Source organism: Callithrix jacchus, chromosome 15 (genome assembly GCF_049354715.1).
Source record: "Callithrix jacchus isolate 240 chromosome 15, calJac240_pri, whole genome shotgun sequence".
Taxonomy (NCBI): domain Eukaryota; kingdom Metazoa; phylum Chordata; class Mammalia; order Primates; family Cebidae; genus Callithrix; species Callithrix jacchus.
In genome coordinates this window covers 35,123,907-35,145,309 of record NC_133516.1, presented here as the reverse complement: position 1 = coordinate 35,145,309, position 21,403 = coordinate 35,123,907, and the positions used below count along the sequence as shown (strand labels likewise).

The 21,403-nt window shown below is 40.3% G+C and overlaps 1 protein-coding gene across 50 annotated transcripts in view; it reads left to right on the top strand.

Annotated features, from left to right (window-relative positions):
- PBRM1 (polybromo 1) overlaps positions 1-21,403 on the top strand; it is a 153,596-nt gene that overhangs the window by 84,845 nt on the left and 47,348 nt on the right. For all 50 annotated transcript variants that reach the window (XM_054245729.2, XM_035275781.3, XM_035275772.3 and 47 more), the window contains 2 exons: positions 405-1,047; positions 4,562-4,773. In XM_054245729.2, the coding sequence (XP_054101704.1) occupies positions 405-1,047; positions 4,562-4,773 (855 nt within the window). The remainder of the gene's footprint in view (positions 1-404; positions 1,048-4,561; positions 4,774-21,403) is intronic.

Here is a 21,403-nt window from a genome sequence, read left to right as displayed (position 1 = left end):
CATAAGTTCATAGTGTTACTTTCAATAGAGATTAAAGGCCTCAAGGTAATTAGTAATGTCTTATGTTTTAACATCTGTTAACTCTTATCTCATGTTCAAAATCTCAATTCTCAGGGATATTAGAGGTGATAAAATGTCACATAGCTACTCATTTGCTTTATTATTCCTTATTCACAGCTTTCTCAACCTTATAGTACTTAGTCTCCCATGAAAAATATGATTACTGAAAACAGTTAAAAAATTTTTTTTGTTATTTTTTGTCTACAGATTATATTTCACTATAGACATGCTAATTGCTGGGTTTTACAAATTACTTGGAATAGTCTCTTGTGGTTATGCTACCATCTGTATGCAAATTTAGGTTCATTTAATTTATTCATTTAACATTAAATCTCTCTCTTTAGGTAGGAAGAGTGGCATTTCTCCTAAAAAATCAAAATACATGACTCCAATGCAGCAGAAACTCAATGAGGTCTATGAAGCTGTAAAGAACTATACTGATAAAAGGGGTCGCCGCCTCAGTGCCATATTTCTGAGGCTTCCCTCCAGATCTGAGTTGCCTGACTACTATCTGACTATTAAAAAGCCCATGGACATGGAAAAAATTCGAAGTCACATGATGGCAAACAAGTACCAAGATATCGACTCTATGGTTGAGGACTTTGTCATGATGTTTAATAATGCCTGTACATACAATGAGCCTGAGTCTTTGATCTACAAAGATGCTCTTGTCCTACACAAAGTCCTGCTTGAAACACGCAGAGACCTGGAGGGAGATGAGGATTCTCATGTCCCAAATGTGACTTTGCTGATTCAAGAGCTTATCCACAATCTTTTTGTGTCAGTCATGAGTCATCAGGATGATGAGGGAAGATGCTACAGTGATTCTTTAGCAGAAATTCCTGCTGTGGATCCCAACTTTCCTAACAAACCACCCCTTACGTTTGACATTATTAGGAAGAATGTTGAAAATAATCGCTACCGACGGCTTGATTTATTTCAAGAACATATGTTTGAAGTATTGGAAAGGGCAAGAAGGATGAATCGGTATGTTTTCAAAGCCATTTTCATTTTGAAGATGTGTGCTATTTAATACAAAACAGATGAAAGAATATTGCTTTGATGTATTATGTCCACTTATGTACATGATTATAGTTGGTAGCATGCTATTCTGAATTCTGATTAGCCAGAACTTCTTAAGAGTGAGTATATTCTATGGGGAAGAGAAGACACGCTACTAAGTCATCTAGATTATGGCCAATGAGGAGGAAGAGAAAGTTGAAGATCTCTTAAAAAGCATAAATTTAAAATACAGCCTGTCACAGAATGTGTTTTTTAAAAAGATAAATGTTTCTAGTTGGAAATAGTAACAGCATTTTAGCATTTTCCTTACAGGGTTTGGCTTCAATTCACGAATCCTTTAAATAAAATAGCTCTAAGGCATTGATCTGAGGTTAGACTGATAGAAATTTGATCACCATTTTAAGTACTTCATGGGGCGTTTTTTTTTTTGAGACAGAGTCTCACTCTTGTCACCCAGGCTGGAGGGCAGTGGCACGATCTCGGCTCACTACAACCTGCACCTCTCAAGTTCAAGCGATTCTCCTGCCTCAGCCTCTTAAGTAGCTGGGATTACAGGCACGTGCCACCACGCCTGGCTAATTTTTGTATTTTTGCTAGAGACGTAGTTTCACCATGTTGGTCAAACTGGTCCTGAACTCCTGAGCTCGTGATCCACCCACCTTGGTCTCCTAAAGTGCTGGGATTACAGACGTGAGCCACCACGCCCACCCTGGCTTTTTTTTTTAATCTCAGATTTCTCACTTTAAAAGCTTGCTGAAGACATTAAATGTTCTAAAAGAAGCAGTCAAATTTAGATTTACATTAAACTTAAATTTCCTTCTAATTTTGATCTACAGTGCCTCATACCTATAATCTCAGCACTTTGGGAGCCCAAGGTGAGAGGATGGCTTGCATGCAGGAGTGCCAGATGAGTCTGGGCAACCATAGCAAGACCTTCCTTATCTCTACTTAAAATAAAATTTTGAAAATCAGTCAAGCTTGGTGGCATGTGCCTGTAGTCCCAGCTACTTGAAAGGCTAAAGTGGGAGGATTGCTTGAGCCAGGAGATTGAGGCTGCAGTGAGCCATGATTGTGCCACTGTACTCCAGCCTGGGCAATAGAGTGAGACCCTGTCTCAAGAAGAAAAAAAAAAGTATTTCATGGGTGTCTTGCCTTGGTGAGTTTTATTTTTATTGCTTTCCTACAAGTACTAACATTTCTATGACCCCAAAATAGATTTAAAACCTTTCTAAGGCTGGGCACAGTGGCTCGCACCTATAATCACAGCACTTTGAAAGGCCACAGCAGGCAGATCACTTGACGTCAGGAGTTTGAGACCAGCTTGGCCAATGTGATGAAGCCCCATTTCTACTAAAAGTATAAAAATTAGCCAGGTGTGGTGGTGGGTGCCTGTAATCCCAGCTACTTGGGATGCTAAGGCAGAAGAATCATTTGAACCTGGGAGGCAGAGGTTGCAGTGAGCTAAGATTACACCACTGTATACCAACGTGTGCAACAAGAGCGAAACTCGTCTCAAAAAAAAGAAAAGACCGAGCACAGTGGCTCACGCCTGTAATCCCAGCACTTTGGGAGGCCAAGGCTGGCAGATCACGAGGCCAAGAGACTGAGACCATCCTGGTCAACATGGTGAAAACCCCTCTCTACTAAAAATTAGCCAGGCATGGTGTTGTGCACCTGTAGTCCCAGCCACTCAGAAGGCTGAGGCAGGAGAATCGCTTGAACCCAGGAGGTGGAGGTTGCAGTGAGCCAAGATCATGCCACTATACTCTAGCCTGGCAACAGAAGCAAGACTCCATCTTAAAAAAAAAAAGAAAACCCTTTCCAGAAATACCATTTAGGTTATCGATATTGTCTTTTAATTGTTTGCCAGTTCACCTTTGCTGATGGGGAGTGGCATCCTGGAGACCTCTCTGAAGTTTGATGCTCTAGACAGGCAACTAACTTGGCCACACTCCTCTGACCAGAGTATCTCTACTGCTAAGACCTTTGTGGTTAGTTTTGTGAATATGTTTTTAGATTCTGGTATTCATACCTGTAATTTAAGCACTTTGGAAGGCTGAAGTGGGAAGATCACTCGAGGCCAGGAGCTCAAGACCAGCCTGGGCAACATAGGGAGGGACCTGTCTCTACAAAAAAATTAAAAATTAGCCAGCTTGAGCCCAAGAAGTTGAAGCTATGGTGAGCTGTGATTACGCCACTGCACTCCAGTCTGGGTGGTTTTTTTGAGACAAGAGTCTCATTCTGTTGCCCAGGCTAGAGTCCAGCGGCATGATCTTGCTTCACTGCAACCTCTGCCTCCTGAGTTCAAGCGATTCTCCTGCCTCAGCCTCCTGAGTAGGTGCAGTTACATGGGTGCACCACCATGCCTGGCTAATTTTTGTATTTTTAATAGAGATGAGGTTTTACCATTTTTTGTCAGACTGGTCTTGAACTCCTGACATCAAGTGATCCACCTGCCTTGGCCTCCGAAAGTGCTGGGATTACAGGCATGAGCCACCATACCTGACCTATTTATTGATTTTTTTTTTTTTGAGAGACAAGGTCTTGCTCTGTTGCCCAGGGTGGAATGCAGTGGTGCCATCATAACTTAGTGCACCCTCAAACTCCTGGGCTCAAGCAACCCTCCCACCTCAGCCTCCCAGATAGCTAGGACTACAGGTGTGTACCTGCATGCCTGGTTAATTTTTTGTTGAGACAGTGTCTTGCTGTGTTCCTTAGGCTGGTCTCAAACTCCTGGCCTCCCAAAGCATTGGGATTATAGGTATGAGTCACCATGTCTGGCCCCCTTATTTCATAAATGAGGAAAGAGACTCAAATGTTCTAGATATGACATAGATAATCTTTTTTCCATCTTTCATTATGTTGCCTTTGCCTGTTCTCCAGAATTACAGTTATTTCTGGGAAATTAAAATGAACACTAAATCTGAGGCCTGTAACCATTATAGAATGCCTTCATGGCTTTGCTTTAGGTTCACATATTCATGCATCTAGGCTCTCACTAGCCTAGGCAACCATGATGTAGGACCAAAAGGAAGAAAATAGATAAAGCCTATTATGTAATAATATGCTTGTCTGCTATTAAGAGAAAGTAAAAATCCGAAGAGTAGATAAAAGTAAGTGTTGAACATATTGTGGAGTGTTGGTACAATTCTTGGTTCTGGCAGCCACCTTCCCCTGCCAGAATCAGTTGATGCCTGTGCCATGTATCTCCAAGGGAAAATGTGTGAGGCCTTTCCTTTTACATGAGCAGTACATGAAGTGAGCCCTGAAGTAAAGGAAAATGGTGGGTATGAAACTTACCATGGTAAAATGACACTTTGGATTTTGTTCTAACAAACTTCAGAAAGATACCCTTTATAGACCTGTACAGAAATACCATTGTATCAATTAAAGAAGCATTTAATAGAATTTAACGTATAATTGAGGTGTTTAAAAGAAACAGCTTTTGTGTCAATGGATACTCTTGATACCATTATAGGACAGATTCAGAAATATATGAAGATGCAGTAGAACTTCAACAGTTTTTTATTAAAATTCGTGATGAACTCTGCAAAAATGGAGAGATTCTTCTTTCACCAGCACTCAGCTATACCACAAAACATTTGCATAATGATGTGGAGAAAGAGAAAAAGGAAAAATTGCCAAAAGAAATAGAAGAAGATAAACTAAAAAGAGAAGAAGAAAAAAGAGGTTGGTTTCTTTTCATTTTATTGAATATGAAGAAATATACTGTCTTCTAGCTGTTCTCGTAATTAGCTGTGGAAAAGAGTCCTGTATGTATGAATGAAAACTCAGGGTATTGACTATTTTTGAGTGGACACGATGAGGTGGAAATGTTTTTATAGTTGTCAGTTTGGTCATGAGACCTAGGAAAGATTGTTACCTGGGACACAGCCATTATCCTAGTATTACAGGAAAAGAATCAGTTGATTCACAAGTGTGGGGACTTAATGCCTCTTTATATTATTGGTAGATCAAAACCTAATGAGGCCAGCTGGAACTAGAAACCATTTTCAACAGTGAGTCCATCAAGTTTTTGCCATATCATATAGTAGCACTGCTTTCCTCATAGATACTCTGGGCCAGACAAGTAGATGACGTTTTGGTTGAATCACATACCTGGAGAAAAGTTTTATTTTAATTGTATCAAACTATAAAATGTTACTTTGGGTCACTTGCCATAATTTAGAAATATTTTGATAACCTTATTACAAATTGGATTATTTCTGATGAAGTTCAAGTGCACATGGATTTCTAGAATATGTGACTTTTAAGTTATGTTAGTCTTTGGCATCAAATCTCCTCCATAGATTTTTTTCCCTTTGTCAAGAAAAAAAAATAGATTGATTTGAAGCAAATTCTTGTAAGTAATGGCATACTCAAATTCTTGTAAGTAATGGCATACTCAAAAAAGAAGTGAAAGAAACATGGTTGGTGAGAATAGTAATTTTGCCAGCATATAACTAATTGCAAAACCAACAGCTTTGCCACCAGAGGAGATACACTCATTCAGGAAGATAGTGAGTATATATATGTGGGGTTTAGGAGAGGGAGGAATCTGACTTTGCCAGCTAAAAGTGGTTGATGCAGAAATGCATGGAGTAAAGCTGCAACTTTGATGGCCCAAGGTGATAATCCAAGTTAAAGAATATTCTCAAAATTAGACGTCTATAAAAGGACTGAGATAAACTCTCCACACATTCCCAGCCAACTGGAAAACTATACGTGCTGTGGGGGAAGATGCAAAAGAACCTAGTGAAAAGCAAAAATCCAAGGGGTACTTGAATATTAGGTGCAACTTTGAGTTCATCCCCCAGCTATGCACAGATCTATCAGCAGATGGTACATGCTTATGAGCTTGAGGTAGTTAAGTACAGCCTTCACCTAAGTCATTGGCTGGAGAGAGAGAGAGTAGCAACCTCTAGTGTCAAGTTGCTTAGTAGACCTATAATGGGAGCTCCAGAGGAGGCAAGAGAAAGGGAGAGAAAAGATTTGAAGACATAATAGCTGAAAACCTCTCAAATTTGATGAAAAACATTAATCTACAGCTCCATGTAAGAGAAACACAAAGAGAATCCTATTTAGATACATCATAATCAAACTGTTGACAATCTTGAAAGCAGCAACTGATTCATCACCTACATTATCTGCACATCCCATCCAGGGGCCTGGGGATTGTCCAGCCCAACTGACAACCGGTGAGAGCTGAGCACTTTTCCTAGCATCTGGGGTCAGAGCCACTCAACCTGCCACTACCACCACAACTGGCACCCATCATCATGTGCTACCTGTCGATCTAGGTACTAGCCCACCCATCATAGCCATTGCCAGCACCGTTGTACAACACTTGGGTCCCAGAGCGTTGTCCCAGCACTGCTACTGCCTTCACCCTTGCCATGTCCACTTTCCAGGGGCTCAGGGACCCACCCTTGATCCACTGCTGCCATTCCTGGCACTCCAGCAAGCCAGCCAGAGTCTCAAGAATTGGCCTGCCTAGATCCACTTGACAGCCCAGTCCCCAGCAATACTTTACCATAGCCTCCACTATCAACTGCACCCGAATCCAGGGGTCCCCAGACCCCCACAGCCCATTAGGAACTGGGCTCCACAGGAGGCAGTGAGTGACAGGCAAGCGAACATTATTACCGCCTGAGCTCTGCTTCCTGTCAGAGCAGTGGTGGCAATAGATTCACCATATTGTGGACTGTGTATGTGAGGGACCTAGGTTATGTACTCCTTATGAGACTCTAATGCCTGAAGATCTGAGGTGTAACAATCTTATTCTGAAACCACCCCAACCAACCCTCATTTCCTACCCCCACAAACCACCACCATTCATGGAAAAATTGTCTTCATGAAACTTGTCCCTGGTGCCAAAAAGGTTGGGGGCTGCCCTAAACCACTGAGGAAGTCATGGATGCCACTGATTCTGTTTACAGAAGAAGGAATCAAACAGAGATTATACTACTGTACACACCTAGAATCAAAACCAAAGTACCCTGCACAACCAACACCATAGGTACATCTTCAGGAAAAAGTACTCTTCTGTGAAAGTAAATTCAAAACACTGGAAGAAGTGACTGTTATACCAAATACACATATATCAATGTAAGGACACAGAAATCAAGAAAATATGGTAACGCCAAAGAAACCCAGTAATTCTCTAGCAATAGATTCTAATCAAAAAGTAGTTTATCAGCTGCACACAGTGGCTTGCAACTGTAATCCCAGCACTTTGGGAGGCTGAGGCTGGGGGATCACAAAGTCAGGAATTGAAGACCAGCCTGGCCAACATGGTGAAACTCTGTCATTACTAAAAATACAAAAATTAGCCAGGCGTGGTGGCATGCACCAGTAATCCCAGCTACTTGGAAGGCTGAGGCAGGAGAATAGCTTGAACCTGGGAGGTAGAGGCGGCAGTGAGCAGAGATCTCACCATTGCGTTCCATCCTGGGACAGAGCAAGATGCCATCTCAAAAACAAAGTAATTTCCAGGAAAATAATTCAAAGTTTGATATCAAAGAAGCTCAGTGGTGAAATATAAGACAATTCTCAGAAATAATACAAAGAAATCAGAAAATTTAGAATATGAATGAGAATTTTATCAAGACAATTCTCAGAAACAATACAAAGAAATCAGAAAATTTAGAATATGAATGAGAATTTTATCAAATAGATATTATGAAAAAGAACTAAAAAATTCTGGAACTCGGCCAGGCATGGCAGCTCATGCTTGTAATCCCAGCACTTTGAGAGGCCAAGGCAGGGGGTCACCTGAGGCCAGGAGTTCAAGACCAGCCTGACTAACATGGAGAAACCCTGTCTCTACTAAAAATACAAAATTAGCTGGGCATAGTGGCACATGCCTGTAATCCCAGCTACTCAGGAGGCTGAGGCAGGAGAATTGCTTGAACCCAGGAGGCAGAGGTTGCAATGAACCGAGATTGTGCCGTTGCACTTTAGCCTGGGCAACAAGAGCAAAACTCCATCTCAAAAAAAAAAAAAAATCTGTAACTGAAGAATTTATTGAATAAAATGCAAAAGATATCTGAAAGCTTTAAGAACAGACTGTAACAAGCAGAAAAAATAATTTCAGGAGCTGGGCACCTGTGGCTCACACCTAAAATCCAAACACTTTGGGAGGCCGAGGCAGGTGGATCACAAGGTCTAGAGATTGAGACCATCCTGGCCAACATGGTGAAACCCTGTCTCTACTAAAATACAAAAAATTAGCCAGGTGTGGTGGCACATGCCTGTAGTCCCAGCTACTTGGGAGGCTGAGGTAGGAGAATCACTTGAACCCAGGAGGTGGAGGTCACAGTGAGCTGAGATTGCACCACTGCATTCCAGCCTGGTAACAGAGCAAGACTGTGTCTGAAAAAAAAAAAAAGAATGTGTACGCACACACACACACCCCCACTAATAACCCAGTCAAATAAAAATAAAAAAGAATGAGCAAAGCTTGGTAACATAAGGGATACCATAAAGTGACCAAATATTCAAATTTTCAATATTCTTGAAGGTGAATAGGAAATTTTAAAGGTTGAAAAACCTATTTAGTGAAATAATGGACGAAAACTTTCCAAGCGTATCAAGAAATTTAGACATCCAGTTACAGAAGACTCAAAGATCCCCAAATAGGTAAAACTGATAAAGGTCTTCCCCATGGTACATTATTGTCAGAAGTCAAAGGTAAGGAGAAAATTCTAAAAACAGCAACAGTAAAGTATCTAGTCATCTATCAAGGAGTCCCCATCAGATTAACAGTGGATTTCTCAGTAGAAACCTTACAGGCCAGAGAGAATGAGATGATATATTCAAAGTGCCAAAAGATACTATATTCAGGAAAACTATCTTAGGCAAACGAAGGAGAAATAAAGCTCCAGACAAGCAAAAGCTGAGGGAATTCATTACCAATAGCTTGGTCTTATAAGAAATGCTTAAGGGATTTCTATATCTGGAAGTGTAAGACAGTAACTACCATCATTAAAACACATTGATAGAGGACACATACCAAAAAGGAAGAAAAAAAAATTCAAATGTTACTCACTACAGAATGCTACCAAACCACAGTGATAAATAAGAGAGAAAGAAGGAAAAAATGATATACAGACTAACCAGAAATCAAGTAATAAAACGACAGGAATAAGCTTTTACATATTAATAATAATGTTGAATGTAAATGGATTAAACTTACCACTTAAGAGACATAGGCTGGGCCAGGCACGGTGGCTCATGCCTATAATCCAGGCATTTTGGGAGGCGACGGTGGATAGATCACTTGAGGTCAGGAGTTCAAGACCAGCCTGGCCAACATATAGTGAAACCCATCTCTACTAAAAAATACAAAAATCATCTGGATGTAGTGACATGCTTCTGTAGTCCCAGCTACTTGGGAAGCTGAGGCAGGAGAATCACTTGAACCCCGGAGGCAGAGATTGCAGTGAGCTGAGATCGTGCCCTTGTACTCTAGCCTGGGCAACAGAGCAAGATCTCCGTCTCTCATAGACTGGCTGAATATATTTTAAAAATATGGCCCAACTATATTCTGTCTACAAGAAACTCATCTCACATGTGAAAATGCATAGACTGAAAATAAAGGATTGTAAAAAGATATTTCACGGAAATAGAGACCAAAAGTGTGCAGGAGTAGCTATACTTTTATCAGATAAAACAGTCAAAACCGTAAAAGGAGACCAAAAAAAGTCATTACATAACGATAAAGGGATCAATTCAGCAAGGGGATCTAACAGTTCTGAGTATGTACACACCCAACACCAAAGCACCCAGATATATAAAGCAAGTATTGTTTTATCTAAAGGGCAAGATAGACTTCGGTTGAAGTTCACAACCATAATAGTAGTTGTTCACAATAGTAGTGGACAACTACTATTGTGGTTGTGGACTTCAGCAATCCACCGTAAGCATTAGACAGATACTCTGGACAGAAAATTAACAAAGAAACATTGGGTTTAAGCTGCACTTTAGGACAAATGGATCTACCAGACATCTACAGAACATTTTTTCTAATAGCTACAGAATGTACATTTTTCCCATGAGCACACAAAACATTCTTCAGGATAGACCATATATGTGAGGACGCAAAACAAGTCTCAACAAATTTTTAAAAATTGGAATCAGGCTGGGTGCAGTGGCTCACCTCTGTAATCCTAATACTTTGGAAGGCCAAGCCAGGCAGATTACTTATACTTTGGAAGGCCAAGCCAGGTAGCTCAGGAGTTCAAGACCAGCTTGGGACACATAGCAAGACCTCATCTCTATCAAAATAAATAATTTTTTAAAAATTGAAATTATATTAACTATATTCTCAGACCACAATAGAAGAAAACTAGAAATCAATGAGAAGAGGAACTTTGGAAACTGTACGAATACATGGATATTAAACATGTTCCTAAATGACCATGTGTCAAGGAAGAAATTTAGTAAGACAAAAACGTATTGAAACATAACCTAATAAAACGTGTAGGATACAGCAAAAGCAGTGCTTTTTACAGTAGGGAACTTTATACCAATAAATGCCTACCTCAAAAATGTAGAAAGATTTCAAATAAACAGTCTAATGATTCACTTCAAGGAATTAGAAAAGCAAGAACAAACTAAACTTAAAGATAATAGGAGAAAAGAAATAATGAAGAACAAATTGAATGAAATATGCCTAAAAAAATACAGAGGATCACGAAATAAGACATTGGTTTTTTGAAAAGAAAACAAAACTAGTAACTCGCTTGCTAGACTAGCCAGTAAAAAGAAGACCCAAATAAAATCAGAAATAAAAAAGGAGATACTAAACTCATACTACAGAAATACAAAAGACCATTAAAGACTATTATGAACAACTGTACACTAACAGACCGGAAAGCCTAGAAGAAATGGATAAATTCCTGAATACATACAACCTACCAAGATTGAACCAGGAAGAAGTGCAAAACCTGAGCAGACCAATAAGAGTCAGGAGATCCAATCACTAATAAAAAGTCTCCCAAGAAAGAATAGTCCAGGACTGAATGACTTCATTGTCAAACTTTCAAAGAAATTTCTACAAGACTTTCAGAGAACTAATACCAGTTATCCTCAAACTGTTCCATAAAATTGACTAGTTTTCCTTAACTAATCATTAAGGAAAAGGCCAGCGTTACCCTGACCAGAACCAGAAAAGAATGCAACAACAAAAAAAACTGCAGGCCAGTATCTCTGATAAACATAGATGCAGAAATTCCCACCAAAGTGCTTGCAATATGAATCCAACAGCATATATTTTTTTTAAAAATCCACCACGATCATGTGGGATTTATCCCAGCAATGCGACGATAGTTTAAAATATCCAAGTCAATAACATGATGTGTCACCTTAACAGAATGAAGGACAGAAACATTATGATCATCTCAATACATGTAGAAAAAGCATTCATGACAAAAACTCAATAAATTAGGTGTAGAGGGAACACATCTCAACTTAACAAAGGGACTGAGCACAGTGGCTCACACCTGTAATCCCAGTACCTTGGGAGGCTGCAGTGGGAGGATCACCTGAGACAAAGAGTTTAAGACCAGCCTGGGCCAGGCGCGGTGGCTCAAGCCTGTAATCCCAGCACTTTGGGAGGCCGAGGCGGGTGGATCACGAGGTCAACAGATCGAGACCATCCTGGTCAACATGGTGAAACCCCGTCTCTACTAAAAATTACAAAAAATTAGCTGGGCACGGTGGCGCATGCCTGTAATCCCAGCTACTCAGGAGGCTGAGGCAGGAGAATTGCCTGAACCCAGGGGGCGGAGGTTGCGGTGAGCCGAGATTGCGCCATTGCACTCCAGCCTGGGTAACAAGAGCGAAACTCCGTCTCAAAAAAAAAAAGACCAGCCTGGGCAATATAGTGAGATCTGACTTTACAAAACAAAAAACTCGGCAGTGTGGCATATGCCTATAATCCCAGCTGGTGACTCTGGAAGCTGAGGCAGAAAGAGTTCGAGTTTACAGTAAGACTCTGTCTGTAAAAATAAATAATTTTTAAAACACAATAAAGGCTATATATTCCTGCTGAGCAGTCTAGAGAAAGCGCACGCGCGCGCGCACACACACACACACACACACGATAAAGGCCATATATGACAGAGCTAACATCATGCATAATGAGGAAAAGCTGAAAGCCTTTTTTCTAAGAACTGGAACAGGATAAATATCCCCACTTTCACCACTCCAATTCAACATAGTACTTTAAGAGAATCAGGCAAGAGAATGAAATAAATTGGAGAAGTCAAATTGTCCCTCTTTGCCAGTGATATGATCTTATATCTAGAAAAACCTCAAGACTTCATCAAAAAAACTCAAGTTTGAAATGTAAATTCAGTGACTTGCAGGATACTAAATCAGCATATAGAAATCAGTAGTGTTTCTATACACTAGTAATGAGCTAGCTGAGAAAGAATCAAGAAGGGCACTTTGGGAGGCTGAGGTGGGTGGATCACTTGACATCAGGAGTTTGAGAACAGCCTGGTTAACATGGTGAAACCTTGTCTCTATCAAAAATACAAAAATTAGCTAAGTGTGGTGGTGTACACCTATAATCCCAGCTACGTGGGAGGCTGAGGCAGAAGGATCCCTTGAACCTGGGAGGCAGAGGTAGCAGTGAGCCAAGATTATGCCATTGCACTCCAGCCTGGGCAGCGACAGCAAAATTTGTCTTAAAAAGAAAAGAAATCAAGAAGGCAATCCTATTTATAACATCTACCAAAAAAGAAAAAAATCTACAAAGAAATTTAAGGAGGTAAAAGATCTCTACAAGGAAAACTATAAAACACTGATGTAAGAAACTGAAGAGGGCACAAACAAATGCAGACATCCCATGCTCATGGATCTGAAGAATTAGTATTCAAATGAGCATACTACCCAAAGCAATCTACAGAGACAGTCTCCAATTTCTATCAAAATACCAATGTCATTTTCACAGAAATAGGAAAAAAAAAAAATTGGGGCTGGGCATGGTGATTCACACCTGTAATCTCAGCGCTTTGAAAGACCAAGGCGGGTGGATCACTCGAGGTCTGGAGTTTGAGACCAGCTTGGCCAACATGGTGAAACCCCATCTCTACTAAAAATAGACAAATTAGGCTGGTCATAGTATCTCATGCCTGTAACCGTAGCACTTTGGGAAGCCGAGGCGGGCAAATCACCTGAGGTCGGGAGTTCGAGACCAGCCTGACCAACATGGAGAAACCCTGTCTCTACTAAAAATACAAAATTAGCCCAGCTACTCAGGCAGGAGAATCACTTCAACCAGGGGGGCAGGTTGTGCTGAGCTGAGATCACGCCATTGTGCTCCAGCCTGGGCACCAAGAGCAAAACTCCATCTCAAAAAAAAAAAAAAAAAAAGGTAAATACAAAAATTAGTTGGGCATGGTGGTGCATGCCTGTAATCCTAGCTACGAGAATCCCTTGAAATTGGGTGGCAGAGGTTTCAGTGAGCCAAGATCACACCACTGCACTTTATCCTGGGCAACAGAGCAAGACTCTGTCTCAAAATAACATAAATCAAATTAAAAAAATTTTTTTAATCCTAAAATTTGGATAGAACAAAAAAAAAGAATAGCCAAAGCAATCCTGAGCACAAAGAACAAAGCTGGCGGCATCACCCTGTCTGACTTCAAAATCTCTTAGAAGGCTAGGGTAACCAAACAGCACAGTATTGGTATAAAAACAGACACATAGACCAGTGGAACTGAATAGAGAATTTAGAAGAGAATCCAAATATTTATAACCAAGTGGTTTTCAACAAGAACATCAAGAACATGCATTGCAGAAGGACACCCTCTTCAATAAATGGGACTGGAAAAATTTAATATCCAGATGTAGAAAATGAAATGAGGCTCCTATCTCTTACTATATACAAAAAATCAACTCAAGATGGAGTAAAGACTTAAACATAAGACCCAAAACTATAAAGCAACTAGAAGAAAACACTTCAGGACATTGATCTAGGCAAAGATTTTATGGCCAAGGCCTCAAAAGCACGGACAACACAAATCGACAAGTGGGATTATATTAAATTAAAAATCTGCACAGCAAAAGAAACAAGAGAGTGAAGAGACAGCCTGCCCAGTGGGAGAAAATATTTGCAAACTATTCATCTGATAAGGGACTAATATCTGAATATACCAGGAATTCAAACGTCTGAACAGTAAAAAAAAAACTATAATAATAATTCCATTAAAAATGGGTAAAGAACATGAATAGACATTTCTAAAATGAAGGCATATAAATGGTTAATGCATATATAATAAAATGTTAGATATGATTAATCATCAGGGAAATGCAAATCAAAACTATTGTATTATCATCTTATTACCCAGATAGAATGGCTATCAATAAGAAGACAGTAAGTGGTAGATGTTGGCTAGGATGCAGAGAAAAGAGAACTGTTATACACTATTGGTAGGAATATAAATTACTACAGTTACTATGTGAAACAGTATGGCGATTTCTCAAAATACTAAAAATAAAACTATATGATCCAGCAAGCCTACTACTAGGTGTTTATCCAAAGGAAAAGAAATCAGTATATCAAAGGGATACCTGCATTCACCCGTTTATTGCAGCACTATTCGCAATAACAAAGATACGAAATCATCCTAAGTGCGAAAGCATAAAGAAAATGTGGTATGTATACACAGTGGAATGTTCTTTGTCCATAGCAAGAATGAAATCACGTTATTTGCAACAACATGGATGGAACTGCAGATCATTACCTTAAATATGCCAGACACAGAAAGACAAATTTTGCATGTTCTCACTTACATGTGGAAACTAAAAACGTTGATCTCATGAAGTTAGTAGAATGATTGATACCAAAGACTGAGAAAGATGGGTGGGGTACAGATGAAAAGAGCAACAAACATGGAGTTAGATAGAAGGTTTTAATGTTTAAAAACAAGTTTTAATGTTTGACAGCAGAATAGGATGACTATAGTTAGCAACAATGTATTGAATGTTTCAAAGTAGCTAGAAGAGAGAAGTGAAATCTTCCTGACACATAGAAAGGATACTCAAGGTGATAGTTACCCCAAATACCCTAACTTGATCATTACACATTCATGCAACAAAATGTCACGTCTCCTGTATTTGTATTATATATCAATGAAAAAACAAAAATTGTGATTGTAATTAATATCACTGAAATGCATACTTCACATGGGTTTAAATGGCAGATTTTGTTATTATTATTATTATTATTTTTTTTTTTAGTCAGAGTTTCGCTCTTGTTACCCACCTAGGCTGGAGTGCAATGGTGCAATCTCGACTCACCGCAACCTCTGCCTCCTGGGTTCAACCATTTCTCCTGCCTCAGCCTCCCGAGTAGCTGGGACTACAGGTGCATGCCACCATGCCCAGCTAATTTTTGTATTTTTAGTAGAGACGGGGTTTGACCGTGTTGACCAGGATGGTCTCGATCTCTTGACCTCATGATCCACCTGCCTCAGCCTCCCAAAGTGCTGGGATTGTAGGCGTGAGCCACCACGCTCGGCCTTGTTATTTATTTTTTATCACAGTTTAAAAATGTGTTTAAAAATAATACATCCATGGAATGTTAGTTTTTATAAAAAATATTTTTATCATATACAAGTGATATTGACAGTAAAATTTTTTTAAATTTGATATGCATTTTATCATATACCTGTTGACCTTCTATATGTTTATAGCTAGATAGGAAGAACAAGTTACTAGTGTTGAATACTACTATAGGCTGACTATAATTAACAATTTATTGTATATTTTCAAATAGCTAGAAGAGTAGATTTTGAGTCTTCTCAACATAAAGATATGATAAATGCTTGAGGTTATAAATATGGTAATTACCCTGATTTGATTGTTTGGCTTTTGGTTTTTTTTAAGAGACAAGGTTTCTCCATGTTGGTCAGGCTGGTCTTGAACTCCCGACCTCAGGTGATCCATCCTCAGCCTCCCAAAGTGCTGGGATTACAGGCGTGAGCCACTGTGCCCATCCCAACCCTGATTTGATTGTTATACATTGTGTGCATGTATTGAAATATCACACTGTATCCCGTAAAAATGTGTAATTTTTTTTTTTTTTTGGTGTGTATATTTGTGTGTTTGATGGGATCTCATTCTGTAACCCAGGCTAGATTGAAGTGGCACGATCATGGCTCACTACACGCACGACCTCCTTGGCTCAAGCAAGTCTCCTGCCTCAGTCTCCTGAATAGTTGACTAGAGGCATGTGCCACACTGGGCTAATTTATTTTATTTATTTTATTTTATTTTATTTTATTTATTTTATTTATTTTATTTTATTTTATTTTATTTATTTTATTTTATTTTATGTTATGTTATGTTATGTTATGTTATGTTATTTTATGTTATGTTATGTTATTTTATTTTATGTTATTTTATTTTATTTTATTTTTTTATTTTATTTTATTTTAGAGATGGAGTCTCACTCTGCTGCCCAGGCTGGAGTGCAGTGGTACAATCTCGACTCACTGCAGTTTTCACATCCCAGATTCCAGCAATTCTCTTGCCTCATCCTCCTGAGTAGCTGGGATTACAGGCATGCACCACCACACCCAGTTCATTTTTGTTTTTTTTAGTAGAGATGGGGTTTCACCATATTGGCCAGGCTGATCTGGAACTCCTGACCTCAGGTGATTAGCCCACCTCGGCCTCCCAAAGTGCTGGGATTACAGGTGTGAGCCACTGCACCTGGCCTAATTTTTAAAATTATTTGTAGAGACAAAGTCTTGCTGTGTTGCCCAGGCTGGTCTCAAGCTCCTGGGCTCAAGGGATCCTCCCTTCTCAGATTCCCAAAGTGCTGGGATTGCAGACATGAGCCACATGATTATTATGTGTCAGTGAAAAAAAGCAAAAGCCCAAAAAGTGGTATGTTCATACAATGGAATATTCTACCATAAAAAGGAATGACATTTATGCTATCTAAATGGACATTGAAAACCTTATGCTAAATGAAATAAGCCAAAGTGAAAAGGGCAAATACTGTATGATTACACTTTTTTGAAGTATATAGAACTGGCAAATTCATAGGGACAGAAAGAAGAATAGACGGCGCTAGGGGCCAGGTTGCAGAGTGGAGAAAGGGTTGTTTAGTGATTAGAGTTTCTGCTGGGGGTAATGAAAAAGTTTTGGAAATAGTTTGTGGTTATGGTTGCGAAACACTAAGTATAATTATTGCCACTGAATGGTATACTTAAAAGTGGTTAATTGATAACTGTTTTGTATTATATGTTTTACTACAATTATTAAAAACTAATAATGTAATATACCAAAAACCATTGAACTTTAAATAGGTAAATTATGTGGTGTGTGAATTATATCTCTATGAAGCTGTTTTCCATTCAGAGAAATATTAGAATACAAAGTTGAAGAAGTCTCCCAAAAGTAGAACAACAGCAACAGAAATAAAGGAAGAAAAAGATAACTAAAAGATCAGCCCAGAATTCAAATAACTGTAGGACGTAATTCTACCAAGTTGTCTGCCATTGTATAATAATGTTTCCCTTCCTTTCACTTTTCAATAACATCTTTGTCAGCCCTTCCGAGCCTTCAAATTGACAAATCTTTAATGTCCAGTTTTCTACTAACAGTCTAGTTGAGGCAGTCTAGGCTTTTTTGTCATGCTTCTCAACATTCTTCCAGTCTCTGCTCACTGTCTAATTCCAAAGTGACTTCCATATTTTTTAGGTATTTGTTACCACAGCATCCCTGTAATAGGTACCAAAATCTAATCTAAATATTATCAGCTCAAAAGTTCCAAATTTCATCATCTAAATTGTCTAAACTAGGTATATGAGTCAGGATCTGGGTATGATCTATTCTAGGACACAATTCCTTTCTGTGAGGAACTGAAAAATTAAGAAAACAAGTTCTCTCTGTTCCTAAAATATAATGATGAGAGATACGTGAGCTAAGTTCAGGACATTTCTGTTCAAAAAGGAAAAATGGTAGAAAATATCACTGATTACAAGCAATTTTGAAATCCAGCTGGGCGTGGTGGCTTACGCCTGTAATCCCAGCACTTTGGGAGGCCGAGGCGGGTGGATCATGAAGTGAACAGATTGAGACCATCCTGGTCAACATGGTGAAACCCCGTCTCTACTAAAAATACAAAAAATTAGCTGGGCATGGTGGCGCGTGCCTGTAATCCCAGCTACTCTGGAGGCTGAGGCAGGAGAATTGCCTGAACCCAGGAGGTGGAGGTTGCGATGAGCTGAGATCGCGCCATTGCACTCCAGCCTGGGTAACGAGTGAAACTCCATCTCAAAAAAAAAAAAAGAAATCCAGATGGGCAGAATCCACTGGGTTTCTAGGCCTAATAATATTCCTCTATAGCTCAGCACTCTGTGAATCTTTCTTTTTCATGAAAGATAGTACATGTTTACAACTAAGTAGTTTTATCAACTTGTTTGCTATTTCTAGCATTTGGGGGCTTGGACAGCCTTCTTGTATTCTGTGCTCTCGTAGGCCAGCTGAAACCACCTGTAATCCCAGCACTTTGGGAGGCCAAGGCAGAAGGATCACTTGAGTCCAGAAGTTCAAGACCAGCCTAGGCAATAAAGCAAGAACTTGTCTACAGAAAATAATAATAATTAGCTAGGTGTAGTGGCACATGCCTGTAGTTAGTTTCAGCTATTTGAGAGGCTAAGGTGGGAGGATCGCTGGATCACTTGAGCCCTGGAGTTTGGGATTGCTGTAAGCTATGATCGTGCCACTGCCCCGAAATCTGGGTGAACTCTGTCTGTAAAAAACAAAAAAAAGTTCTAATCTCTCTTTCCCTTTCAGTACAACTGACAGTGTTACTGCTGGTATAAAATTCTCAAGAACCTTATAGATCTGCTGTGTATTCACTTGATTAATCAATTGCTAGATAGCAAGTTTCATCAAAATTGGCAGAACTTTTAAAAAATATATCTAATGCCAAGAAGTAGGAGATAGAGCAAAATGGCCGAGTAGAAGCCTCCACCAATTGTCCTCCCCGCAGGAACACCAAATTTAACAATGTACACACACAAAAAGCACCTTCATAAGAACCAAAAATCAAGTAAACACTCACAGTTTCTAGTTTTAACTTCATATCACTAAAAGAGGGTAGAAAAGACAGTCTTTTTGTTTTTTGTTTTTTTTCTTTTTGAGACAGAGTCTAGCTCTGTCACCCAGGCTGGAGTGCAGTGGCGCAATCTTGGCTCACTGCAACCTCCATCTCCCAGGTTCAAGCAATTCTCCTGCCTCACTCTCCTAAGTAGCTGGGACTACAGGTGCCCGCCACCATGCCTGGCTAGGTTTTTATTTTATTTTTTTTTAATTTTTTTTTTGAGACAGAGTTTCACTCTTGTTACCCAGGCTTGAGTGCAATGGCGCGATCTCGGCTCACCGCAACCTCCGCCTCCTGGGTTCAGGCAATTCTCCTGCCTCAGCCTCCTGAGTAGCTGGGATTACAGGCACGCGCCACCATGACCAGCAAATTTTTTGTATCTTTAGTAGAGACAGGGTTTCACCATGTTGACCAGGATGGTCTCGATCTCTTGACCTCGTGATCTGCCCTCCTCGGCCTCCCAAAGTGCTAGTATTACAGGCATGATCCACCGTGCCTAGCCGAAAAGACAGACTCTTGAATTGCTAGCACCACCCTTCTTACATAACCCCAGCAGCAACCATGTGGCAGAGAGAATCCTTGTGCTTGTGGGAATTAAAACACAGTGATTATGGGATTTGTATTGGAACTAAGCAACACCAGGCAGATCTCAGCCGATGGCCACAGAGGGAACATTCAGGCCAGCCCTCACCAGAGGGGAATTGTCCAATCCAGTGGTCAGAACTTGAGTTCCAGCAAGCCTTGCCACTGTGTGCTAAAGGGCTCTGGGGTTCTAAAGAAACTTGAAGGGAAGTATAGGCCACAAGGACTACAACTATTAGGCAAGTCCTAGTGCTGTGCTAGGCTCAGAACCAGTGGACTTAGGGGGCATATGTCATGGTGAGATACCAGCAGGGTAGCTAGGGGAATACTTGTACCACCCCTCCCCAACCCTGGGCAGCTCAGAAAAAGATTTCTTCCTTTCACTTGAGAGGAGAGGGAAGAGTAAAGAGGTGTTTGTCTTGCAACTTAGGTACCAACTCAGCCACAGCAGGATAAGACACTGCCAGAGTCCTGAGGCACCCATTCCAGGCCCTAGCTCCCAGGCAACATTTCTAGACATCTCCTGGGCTGGAAGGGAACACACTGCCTTGAAGAGAGGAACTCAGTCCTGGTAGAATTCATCACCAGCTGACTAAGGAGCCCTTGGGCCTTGAATAATCAGTGATAGTAGCCAGGTAGTACACACTGTGGGCCTAGTACACACTGTGGGCCTTAGGTGAGACTCTGAGACATGCTGGCTTCTTTACCCCAGCACATTCCCAGCTATCGTGGCTATGGGGAGAGACTCCTTCTTCCACTTGAGAAAAGCAGAGGGGAGAGTAAAGGGGACTTAGTCTTGCCGCATAGTTACTCCCTTGGCCACAGTGGGGTAGAGCACAGAGAGGACTCTTGGGGGTGATCCCTGATTCCAGGCTTTGGATCTTGGATGGCATTTCTTGATCTCTCCTTAGTCAGAGGGGAGCCCACTCTCCTGAATGGTGAGTCCCAGCCTTGGCAGTATTCATCACAAGCTGACTGAAGAGCCTTTGGGCCTTGAGTGTACATCAACAGTAACCTGGCAGTGTTTCCTGTGGGCCTGTGACACTGGGGGCCATGGAGGGAGACTCTTCAGCTTTTGGAAAGGGGAGGGAAGAGTGAGAAGAACTTTGTCTTATGACTTGAGTGTAAGCTCAACTGCAGTAGAATAAAATACCGGGTAGATTTCTAAGGTTTCTGAATCTAGGACTTGGCTCCTGGAAGGTATCTCTGGACCTACTTGGGGCCAAGGGGAACTTGCCACCCTGAAGGAAAGTACACAGCCTGGCCAGCTTTGCCACCTGCTAATTGTATAGCCTTAGGGCCTTGAGTGAACAAGGGCAGTAACAGCAGATATAATGAAAACTATAAAAACATTGATGAAATAAATTGAAGAGGACAGAAAAAAAATGAAAAGATACTCTACGTTCATGGATTGGAAGAACTGATATTTTTTAAATGTCCATACTACCCAAAGCAGTCTACATGTTGAATCCGGTTTCTATTAAAATACCGATGACATTCTTCATAGAAATAGACAAAACAATTCTACAATTTATTTTTTATTTTTTTGTTTTTGAGATGGAGTCTTGCTTTGTCACCAGACTGGAGTGCAGTGGCACAATCTCA